This window comes from Drosophila tropicalis, unplaced genomic scaffold (assembly GCF_018151085.1).
Source record: "Drosophila tropicalis isolate 14030-0801.00 unplaced genomic scaffold, ASM1815108v1 contig_158, whole genome shotgun sequence".
Lineage (NCBI taxonomy): Eukaryota > Metazoa > Arthropoda > Insecta > Diptera > Drosophilidae > Drosophila > Drosophila tropicalis.
The window spans coordinates 6,943,473-6,955,402 of record NW_027172602.1 but is presented as its reverse complement, the minus strand read 5'-3'; the positions used below and the strand labels follow the sequence as shown (position 1 = coordinate 6,955,402).

Genomic DNA, 11,930 nt, shown 5'->3' with positions numbered 1-11,930 from the left:
TACATATAACAAGCCGAAGATCATCATTGCTTCGATTTATTTACTTAGGCGCTAACATTAGGCAACAACAAATAATCAAACATTATAATTAGAGAGAAAAAAAAAAAGACAATTTCCATTACTAATTTGCAGGACCACCACCTATACCCACGGGTGCAGCACTGGATGTTGATTTTTGCTTTAGATTCCTTTCGAAACGTTCGAATTCTTTATCCGCCAGCTTGTCAACCTCATCAAAGACCTGCTCAACGGATTCCACTTCAGGTATATAGAATTGCAGCATGTTCTGTACACCATTCTTGAGTGTTACTATAGAACTGGGGCACGAGGAGCAGGAACCCTGCATCTTAAGCTTGACAACACCGTTGTCATAGCTCATAAAGACAATATCGCCACCATCTTCCTGGACAGTGGGTCGTATACGTGTATCAAGCAGCTCTTTGATCATCATTACGGTTTCATCATCATCTTCGAGTATCTCGGTATCGGCATTGTTGCGTGCCTCATGCAGAATGGGTAGACCGCTGGCAAAGAAATCCATGATGACGGCAAATACCTCGGGCTTGATGAGACCCCATTCGGCGGCCTCCTCTTTGGAGATGGTTATGAAATCGGAACCAAAGAACACCGAACGCACACCCTCAACGCGAAATAGTAATTTGGCTAAAACAAAATTCATTTTATTGAGGAATCATTGTGGATTTTGTCTTTGGACAATCTGAAACTTACCCAGTGGACTGGAATGTGCAGCTGCAACACTCGGAAAATCGTATGTATTACCCTTGCCAAGTACCTCGACGCCGGGTAAGAACTTCAAGCTCTCCGGATTTGGGGTATCCTGAGTTTGTATAAACATTGTGCGTTTGCCCATCATCAGCATAAGCGAAGGAGTACTGGGAGTGGACTTGGACACACGAATTGCGGATGATTGCGCCACAGATGATGTCAGATGGACAAATCCCCGGCTGCTTGTGGCATGTTGATAACTGAACATGAATTGGGATGAATTTATAAGTGCCTAGGTCACCAGATTGTAAATACAACTTACACTTGCGGCACTGCACGGCTGGTTAAGCGGGTGTTACGCAAAAATCCGCCTTTTGCATAGGATATCAATTTAGCCATTTGACAATTTGACATTATTGAGAGACTGTGTTTTACTTGATGCCTGTAACGTTTTGTTTTCAGCTGATTATACAATAGTGTTGGAAAATGAAAAACGGCGCCACAGTTACTACAGGCCATTTAACATTATGGCAACGCTATGAAATCTCACATGTAGATGTCGCCAAAGTGCCGTCTTATTGGCAGTTTTATTTAAAAAAAAAAGGGGGACTGAAAATTAAAAATTTTAAAGTATATGAACTTTCCCTAACATTATATCGCTAACAACTATGATCACATCGTTTCAAAATATATCACAGGTAAATGTTTTATGCTTTCGATTTTACTACTAAACAATTTGGAGTGCTAAAAATTTGCATAATGAAGATCTTGGGAAGCCTTCAGATGTGTCGCTGCCATTACGCTTTTTATTTAATTGTTGTCGTTGACACATGATATCGGCCTATATATGAATACATATGTATGTACGTACATACATACATATGGTGGCAAACATTTACACACTTACACTTTACACTTACTCCTTTCATCTATCTCATTTATCTCAGCTCGACCATGCCATATACTCCCCTTCCCCACAAATGTATGGCACAACCGTTATTTGCCATGTGTAAACAGAAATTGCAGTGCGCGTGGGTTGTTTGTACGAGATATACAAATGTACATACACACATACATATGTACATACATACATATGTATGTATGCAATGGCGAGATGAAGGAAGATGTAGGAAGAGGAAAAGACACCGACAACATGGACGTAGCTTGGGAATTCTAACAATAACATGTACCTACATACATACATACATACATACAAATATAAGTGATGAGTTGTGATCTTGGGAATCCAAAATAGAAATAGGCATTCAAAGGGTATTCGAAATGTGTGTAAATGTGGAGAGTTGCATATGTATGTACACATGTATGTACATATGTATGTACATATATGTAAATCGATATTTAAGACATTATGAATCAAATTGTTACTTCAGAGTACTTCAGTGTGATGAAAATGTTGTCAATCATCAAAATGATCAGAGTTTTTCAATGATTCAGTCACTTGACTATATTCACTTTTTGAATGATTCAATCTTAACAAAAGTTTGGAATGTATTCACGCTACCCTCTAACATATGTATGTATACTTGATTTAAATCCAAGAAGCCTAGAAATCTGGCTAAAGGAATTAGGGTAAAGTGTACAAATAGGACAACAACGACAAATTAGAGAGAGACAGAGAGAGAGTAAGAGAGAGGGTGGTGGATGATTGGGGCTTTGGTCATTTTGGAAAATACATGTGCTAAAGTGGTCGGGCACAACCTCGGGTCAATTAATCATACTTTAAGCAACAAACAAAACACATGCATAAACACATTCATAATAATAATAATAATAATAATAATTCAGCATATTGGACAGTAGGAGAGGTCCAAATGAAGGTGGTGTTGCCCATACATATGTACATACATACATACATAGTTGTTGGTATCGTTTTGTATTAAAAGTCAGGGTCGAAGTGTGGTCATTGTACATATGTACATATGTATGTATATGTATTTGTGGGTAGGCGGGGCCACCTGGATGTTGAAGGCTGAAGGGGGTTGGGGGTGGAGGGCTTAACGCAGTTTTCTGTTGTTTTTGTTGAAAATAACAATAAACAAAATATGAATGGCATGGCAAATGTAACAGGCATACAATATTTTTCCTTACATAAAGATGCTCAATCACCGACTTTAAGACACTCTTTCACACTCTACATTAACTCTATTGTAATCAATGCAAATCAAAAAGTTGATAGATTAGCAAGCCCAAACACTCGAACTCGAAAGGGTTCATCGATTTTGATCGATAACATTGCATTTTAAGGGTTTTAATGTCTTTGAAGTTATCTTTTGTCATGGAGTTTTCTACCAAATCCTTTTTTTCAAGTGCATTAAAAGCCAAACTCAAAAATTTGGCCTGTATGTGGAGGGGAACCGGTTAAATTGTCGCAGAACCTGACTCAATATAGAATTTCTACAAATCGAAGTGACCTTTTCGAAGAATTACAGTGTATTGAAAGTCATCTCCTCTGAACGTCGTTGTCGTAGTCGTCGTGGTCGAAGACGTCTGCTTCTTCTTCTTCTTCTGGGGGTCGCCCAACGACAACAATGGCCGGCAATTGTATTGCGGCGTCAACGACGATGACGCGGCGGCTATGTTTGTGGTTGCCCCCTACCCAAACCTCTGCACCAGCACCACCACGTCCTCTTGCCGTCCGCACCGTTCCCCTACGTTGTACTCTCAACCACATTTCCCCCCTTTTAATCACTACCATTCGCCAAAAGTATCAAGTAATAGGAGGTAAGAGAGCGGGAAAACCAGCAAGAGGGGTTACTTTTGGCGCGCGGATCGCAGTTTGAGCGAATGCCGTTCCCTCCCTTTTCATCTCCATCTTCGTTGCCGTAGCCATCACCCCTCTTCAAGCATTCGTTGTCGACGATCTTTGGACACGTTTTCATTATCATTTATGTAGCTGTATCTGTGTATTTGCCCAGAATAACTCTTTCAACTTGTTGCTAAAAATATGCAAGACAGTAAAAACCGGTTCCTATAAAGAAAAAACAATTTTTTTAAAAAAGTAAAAGAAGGAAAAAAAAACCAACTTGCTTGGCATGTTGTTGCTGGGTGCCAGTCGCCACCGCTGAACAACTGGCAGAAAGGGTAGGAGGATATTGAGAAGAGGGAAAGAAATAACGAACTGGAACTGTGACTTGCTTGAGTTGTTCCAATCCCTCGTCAACGGGGCGACGGGCAGAGGTGGTCCAAACGACAATCCATGCACAACAACGAAACAGAGAATATTCTATATGTCACATACATACATACATATGTATGTGCACACATTTATATAAAAGCACCGACTTCAAGATACCCTAACATACCATTAAGCTAAGGGAAATCGGCTGTAGTGATACCTTAACGGCAAAACATTCTTCAAGAAAGCTCATGTAAGGTCCTAAAAGTCTTTTCTGCTCCAAGGATAAACTTTTGCTGGAAAGTCATGTGGTGGGTGAAAAGTAGGGGGCGGGGTCGGGACGATCGCTTGTTGGATATTGCTCCTGAATATCCGTCCAGAGCTAATATTAATCAGATCATTCGGTAATATTGAACACCCAGGACAATATACACTCTCGATCATATGTACATATACCTTTGGCGTCTGCTTTAGCTGCCACAGGGTATCTAGAGAATTATAAAAGTAAATAATTATAATAAATAAACGCCAACACGTAATACAAGACGTTGTTGCGGCTAGATCGTTGTACCGCATCTAGAGTAAAGGGGTGTGACGGTTGAGGATGAGGTGAATGAAGAAGCGTTGGGTGGGGAGGGGCAGCAGAGAAGAGAGATGCTGCTGCTGCTGGTGCTGCCGACAACGATTACGCTTGGCCCCAAAAAACCGGCAAGCCAAGGAGACGGGGGCTGGCGGGGGACCCCCAAAGTGAGCTACTTTGCGCTTAGTCGGCTTCGCTTTCTTTCTCTCGCTTCCTTTATCTCCTTGTCTATCTCTCTTTCTCCCTCGCTTGTTTATCAATTCAGGTTAGGTTTTATTTTCTCATTCTTTGATGTTTGTTTTTTTTTTTGTTTTCGTTGTTGTTGTTTTCATTTTTTCTTGATATGACAACTGCAAATGGCTTAACTGTGAATTTTTACTCATGGATAGCCGGTTAGTAGGAGGGGAGGGTGGGAATAGAAGGAGGAGGAGAATTTGCGGTGTCAGTTGCTTCTATGATAAGACCAATCTACTAGGCGATAATAAAAAGTTTAAATAAAACACATCAACAAAAATTAACAACAAAGCTCAAAATGATAATGCATGCAGCAGCCTTAGTAAGTTAGATAGTGGTCGGAGAGGGACAGTTTAGAGAACGAGAAAGAGAGAGAGAGAGGTACATATTTGCTAAACTAGGGGAATCCACAAAAATATATGTATGTATGTATGTATATACATACATACATACATATGTATGTATGAATGTACATCTGCATATTTTAACCGATGTCGTAATTCTTATTTCATCCAAGAAAATCTTTCGTTATGTATGTATGTATCTGTGTGAATTATTTCATTTTGGTTTACTCTTCTTTAAAAATGAGTTTCAGTTGCTAAAACTTTGGTAGAAAGGACCTTGCACAGTGACTGTCACCTTGACCTCTGTAAAAAAGGGTTGTACGAGTTATCACTCATTTTCTATACTCAAAATAAATCGTCAAATATACGTACATACATACATATGTATGTACATACACACATACATAGATTATCCTCTGTTGTTAAACAAGAACGTTAAAAATTAATACATATGGAAATATGTAGATATGTAAATAAAGTTGAAAAGTTATTATTCCAAAATAAAATCGTCATCATTTCTGTACTTAAATACATACACACATATGTACATACATATGTATGTATGTATGTATGTACATATGTAATATTTATAGATAATGCTTGAATAAACTCATGAGAAACTTCAAAATTTTTGATTTGCATCTTCAAGTTACACCACCCGCTGCCTCAGTTTCAATCCCATTCCACGTCACGCATACATATGTACATATGTACATACAAACATACATAGATACAAATACAAACATATATATATATACATATATACATACATATAGGCAGAGACGGATGAAAGGAAAAAAAAACAAATTTGCAGTCCACACTCATTCCACTGCTTTTTGTGCTTTCATTTTATTTTGTTGTTGTTGCGTTTCTTCTGTTCTGCTTTTTTTTCTTTTCTTTTTTTTTTTTATTATTATTCTTGTTATTTTTATTTTGTATTTCTTCTTCTACTTTTGCTTTTGCCTTTTGCTTTATTTATTTCGACTGGTTGATGCGTTCGCTCTCTCTCCTATTCCCACGATGAAATCCCCATTCACTGTCTCGCTCGCACGCCAACAACCAGTCAAGCGGCTCACAGTCAGTCTGAACGGCTGAACGTCTGTCCGTTTGTCTCTTTTGCGTATGTACATACAAATATATGTATGTACATATGTACATACATACATATCTGTATTTGCGTCTGCCTTTGTTTGTATGTGTGTGCGTGTGTGTGTTTGAAGTTGAATGTGCCGGTTTGTTCTCTTCTCTCCACTACACAGCGCCCTTTTCATCTGGTTTTCGTCTTCTCTTCTCTTTTCTATGGTTCTGTTGTTGCCGTTGGTCGTGTCGTGTCATGTTGATTTGTGTGCTTTGGCTCGACCAACCGACCACCCGACCGACCGACCGACTGTCGTACATCAGCTACTCTCCTCCCCTTGCCCCCTTTCAATATCCTCACCCACTAACACCACCAATGCCCCCCGGTTGACGACAAGCGTCTGCGCTAGTTATTCGGTATTCTGCTGCTGTCATTCTTGTTCTTGTTGTTTTTGCTGCTGCTTCTTCTTCTTCCTCTTTCACTTCTGCTTCATCTTCTCTGCACACATACACAGAGACACAAGCACACAGCAGACAACTACGCATCAAGACAATGCGCAGTAGATAACAACTACCCCCGCCAGACCCGCTCGTTACAAACCCATTCCGCATATGTATGTATGTATGTATACATATGTACATACGTGCATATGTATGTTTGTACACTCATTTCACACATATACATATGTACATATGTATGTACATACATACATAATATAAAAAGGTGTATTTCATAATTATAAAGCATATAAAATGTTTAAAAATACATTTTAAAAATCTAATTCTAATACACATTTCAGAGTATAATATGTTTGTAAAATACATAGATACATACATATGTACATATGTACATACATATGTACTGATTAAACCTGAAACGTTTTAAAATTGATAAACAATACAATAAAATTTTTCAAGTTATGGTCTTTTATAAATATGAATTGCAACTTATATTGTATGTATGTATATGTTAATGTGTATGTCTGTACATACATACAGACGTACTATATCAGTATGTCTGTATCTATGGCAACACAGCGTGTGATATATAAGAGCTTTGTATGTATGTATGTATATATGTACATATATGTATGTTGTGTGCTTGTGAAGACAGCTGCTTTGTGTGTCAAATTGTAGCAAAAAAAAAAAACTTTTTTGTATTATTTTTTGTTGTTGTATCCCGAGTACCGTCGACTGAATTGAGCAAGAGTAAAAGAGAACAAAAGCGATAGAGGGAGAGAGATAGAACGAAAATAATAGGAAGAGCTAGCAAACGAGCAATGTACCCAGTTGCGCTTTAGTCACTAAGCAGAAGTTCATACACTATACATATGTATGTATGTATGTACATACGTTTGGTAATTATAAATTGTAATACTTAAGTTTTAATAAATAATATCTTTTTTTTTATTAAGCTTCGAAAGATGTATTTGTTGAAACCGTTATTTGATTTTTTTATGATTTCAATACATATTTTTGTGCATTGTTTAGTTATACCATCTGATCTAATTCCAAGCGCTGCAATTTTCCTACTGGGTAGCTTTTTCTTCTTTGAGTATGTGTGTGTGTGTTTGCTGCTGCCGCTGCTCTCACTCTCTGGCACAGACTTTATTACTCTGTCTCTTTCGGGCTTATTGCGTTGGTTTCTGTTGCTGCGCAAAAACTACGTTGCGCTCTCCGTCACGTCAGTCTGTCTGACTAACTGGCTGATTGTCGGTTGGTCTGTTAGTCGCTGTCGCTCACTGACTGACGCTTTGCTGTTATTATTGTTGTTGCCTTTGCTTTGTTATGTTGCCGGAGCCAAAGCAACGTTGCCAAATTTCACTTGAAGTGAGCGTAAGCACTGCTCTTGGCTCTTTGCTTGTGTGTGTGTGTTTGTCTGTCTGTGTATAAGTATATATATGTGTGTGCACGTCTGTATGTGTTTTATATCAGAAATTTCCATTTAATTTTTTATTTATGTAGGTTTCTTTTGCTGCTTCTTTTTTTTTTGCAACGTTGTTGTTATTGCTATACACACATTCATACGTACATACATAACAACATACATACGTACATATGTATATTTGCATGTATGTATGTATGTATGGCTGTATTGATATATGTACATACAGACATCTATTAGGGTGAACCATTATCGAATAGAATATTAATGAAAGTTGTTTAATTGTGGGAAATGTTTACAAAAGCAGTTAGTATTAAAAAAATTTAGAAAAAATTAAACTTTTTAATTTGCTAACAAAGATAAAGAATAACAATAACTTAACAAAATATTGTGTATTCAAAGATATGTATGTATGTATGTACATATGTACATACATATGTATGTATACATACATATGTAAAAAACATTGTAAAAAATATACCACATTTAAAGAACGCATAAAAGAACAACAACAAATCAACAAGACAAGACTTATTGGAAATACAAACAACAACAACTAATATAATTGAGTATTTTCTAACTAATTTTGATACTATAAAGATTAGATTACCAAAAAGATTAGCAAAATGGTCAGAAAACAATCGTTTGTTTCTTATAAAGCTTAAATGTTGCTTAACTTAAACGTAAAATGAATATCAATTAATGAATATTTGAAATATTCTCAAGAATAGAAGACATTAAACTTACATACAAATGTACATATGTATGTATGTACATATGTAAAACATAAATACATACATACATATGTACATTGACTTTTTATAAGCCTCATTAAATCAAAAATGTTATTTTGTTTAAAACTGAAAAGTTGTGGGAGTTTTATTCTAAAAAACTTGCATATGTATGTACATATGTACATACATGTTACATGCATACATATATACATACATAGATGTACATACATACATACGTAAATATGAAAACAATTTATGGCATGTGTTTTTTCAACCTACAACAAAACGACAAATTTTGGAGGTGTCTGTGCACAAAAACACTTTTTAGTAGGTCTAGAAATTCTCTGATTCTGAATAAGGTTGGTTTTACCAACATTACTTCCTACATACATACATATGTATGTATATCCACAGGTGTTAACATGGAGCATCATTTGTCAAGCTCAGACTTTGGTTATACCAAGAGAGTAAAACCAAAATGCCAGAACCGGGTTAGATTCAGTTTGTTATGTATGTATGTACATACATATGTACATATTTACATTGCATGGATGTACATACATATGTACATATCTACCATTCATTTGGTACTGATATCTGTAATAAGTTTATGAGAGTATTAAAGACAGTAAAACAACTAAAGAACATTTTGTCAAACCTTATTAAAAAAGTCATCTTCGAAATAAAATGTTTTGCCATTAATAGTATTTGATAAAAAAAAAAACCTCGTGTAAGCAAAATGCATACTATAATTGGCCAGATTTTGGGTCAAAACTCTCATTTGGGCTTGTGTGATGGTAAAAGGATGAGAAAATTTTACACCTTTGTGCAAATTATATTTGTGACAAAAACTAAAGCTAACCTCAAAAACTGAAACATGCTGTCTGACTGGCTGCCGCCTGTTGAACACGCCGCTTTTGCTGCCTCGACGACGCACTTCGTGACTCAGTCATGACAATTTTTTGTTTAAACAAATGCAGGAGGCAGCAGCAGCAACAACAACAACAGCAGCAAAAAGAACAACAGTTGCGCTTAATGAAAAAGTTATGCGAGCTTTCGCTTGTGTGTGTGTTTGTATGGATGTATGTGTGTGTGTGTGCACTCAAACAAACTTTGCTCCCTACACTTGACCTTGTTTTGCCATTTTCATTTTGTGCCACACACTCAGCTCGCATAGAAACTGGGATTGCGAAGAGATGGAGCGGTAGGAGAGAAAAAGTGAGAGAGAGATGGATGGATGGATAGATTGTGATTTTGTTCGGCTTCAAGACGCAAAAGACGCTGACAAAACAGAGAGTGAGAGACCATGGAGAGCTAGAGAGAGCGACAATACTAGAAAGAGAGACAGTTACAAATAAACGAGAGGGAAAGAGAGAGAGTAATTTGCCTAAAAAAAAATTGCGCCGGCTTAAATGCCGGGCCCATACAAAACTACAAAAACGAAGGGCAAAAAGAGAAAGAAGAAAAAGCAAGCAAAAAAAAACTGATGAAAACGAACGGCAATAAAAATGCAGAGCAAGGCAAAAGAAAACAAACACACACACACAGTAACACATACATAGATACATACATATGTACAGGAAGGACAGGGACAGGGCAACAAAGTTATTTTAATGACCTGCTGCTGCTGCTGCTGCTGCCCCTGCGGTCGCGGCCAGCGTCGAATATCAACGTTCAACGACTGGCAAAAGCCGCCGCCGCCGCCGCCTCTGCCGGTGCTGTCGCAGCCGCAACAAACAGTAAAATGGCAAACGACATGGCTGGATGATGGGCTGAAAAACGGAGATGGTTGAAGAAATGGAAAGAGGCAGTAAGAGTCAAAAAGGCGGGAGGAGGCAGAGCGAAATTAAAGACCATGACAACAACAACAACAAGGAAAATAAGAACAACAAAAGAACAGAACAATAACACACAAGAAAGTGGCAAAAGAAAGGCATAAAAGACTTCTACATATGTACATATGTACATACATATGTATGTATGTATGTATGTATGTACATATGTATGTACATATGTAAGTCCCATAAGAATTTTTGTGGCAGAGAAGGAATATGAGAAGCTTCCATTGAAATAAGAATAACAGATAAAAGAAATAGCGTGTGTAAGGCAACAAACCAACAAGAATAACTAGACAGGCATACAAACATACATACATATGTATGTACATATGTATGTATGTACATATGTACATATCTAATAAAGTCCTAAATAATCCAAAAATGAATAGACAAAGTTAAAGAGGATTTTCAGTATCACGATTATGGAAGAAGAACAGCATAGACGATCATAACTGTTAAAGTTCTGATTCACTATCACCCAAATGTGTTACACTACAAGCCTATGAACTGATTGTGAAATTGGATCATATTAACGGTACTGGAGTTAGCAAAGTCAACGTCAAGCAAGAATTAAGTTAGCAAAATGTTCATGGTATAGCGATTCCTCTAAGAATGCAAGACTTCTGAATGTGTGACTCATCAATGTATGCCGCTAAAAATGATGTAAGAGAATACTGCTTATTGCTCCAATACCAACTTTAACATCTGCCCCCCTTGGTTCTGGTCTGTTTTAACGGGAACTCGCCTCTGGAAACGGCAATGGAGCATTGCCAATAAAATTAAAGTTACTGGAAATACATTTGTACGTACGAATGCAGAAGAAGAAAACAGGATAACAAGCAGAAATTTCTTGAACATTTTACGGCGTGGGATGAAGGGGAAGACAAAGATGTATGTTTGTATATTTTAGGGAGCCATAGTACACATACATATGTATGTATGTATGTACATATTTAATGAATGTGTGTGTGTGTGGTGCCCCAACAAAAAGTCCGCTGACTGTGCCAAAGCGCAAAATGGCTAAAGAAAACAACAACAAAAAAAAAAAGGAAAAAAAACCACAGGGTGAGGCTGCATGTGGTAGACGATATGTTCAAAAATGGTCAAAAAGCAAAAGAACCAGTTCGGCTTATACAGTTCTTTCGTGTTTCTCCTAGAACTTGCTTGGCTTTTCTTTTCTTCATTTGCCATTCTTGTGGGCGGGTTGCAGGGTATCGGGGGTAGAACAGGCCACAGTCAAAAAGTATTTCAAAATTAAGCCCAAGCTGATTAAAGATAGTTTTCTAATAGATTCTTAAAATTTAAAATCAAAACATTAAACAAAGACAGAATAATGTACAATTTATAATCATTATCTTAGTTTTGTTTTTATTTCT

The 11,930-nt window shown here is 37.2% G+C and overlaps 1 protein-coding gene across 1 annotated transcript; it reads right to left on the bottom strand.

Annotated features, from left to right (window-relative positions):
- On the bottom strand, window positions 1-1,333 carry LOC137586604 (NFU1 iron-sulfur cluster scaffold homolog, mitochondrial). Its single transcript, XM_068302701.1, has 3 exons — window positions 1,049-1,333; window positions 730-986; window positions 1-663 (listed from the first exon to the last, which is right to left on the bottom strand). The coding sequence occupies exons 1-3, from the start codon at window positions 1,243-1,245 to the stop codon at window positions 122-124; spliced, it is 996 nt and encodes a 331-aa protein (XP_068158802.1). The 5' UTR covers window positions 1,246-1,333; the 3' UTR covers window positions 1-121.
- Window positions 1,334-11,930: the final 10,597 nt, after the last annotated feature.

Bases quoted from the DNA above. Each gene is read 5' to 3' on its own strand.
- LOC137586604 (XM_068302701.1), bottom strand. From the start codon at position 1,245: ATGGCCTGTAGTAACTGTGGCGCCGTTTTTCATTTTCCAACACTATTG. The intron at 987-1,048 runs GTAAGTTGTATT...ATTCATGTTCAG, and splicing joins AGCCGTGCAGTGCCGCAAGT to TTATCAACATGCCACAAGCA. The intron at 664-729 runs GTAAGTTTCAGA...ATTTTGTTTTAG, and splicing joins TGCACATTCCAGTCCACTGG to CCAAATTACTATTTCGCGTT.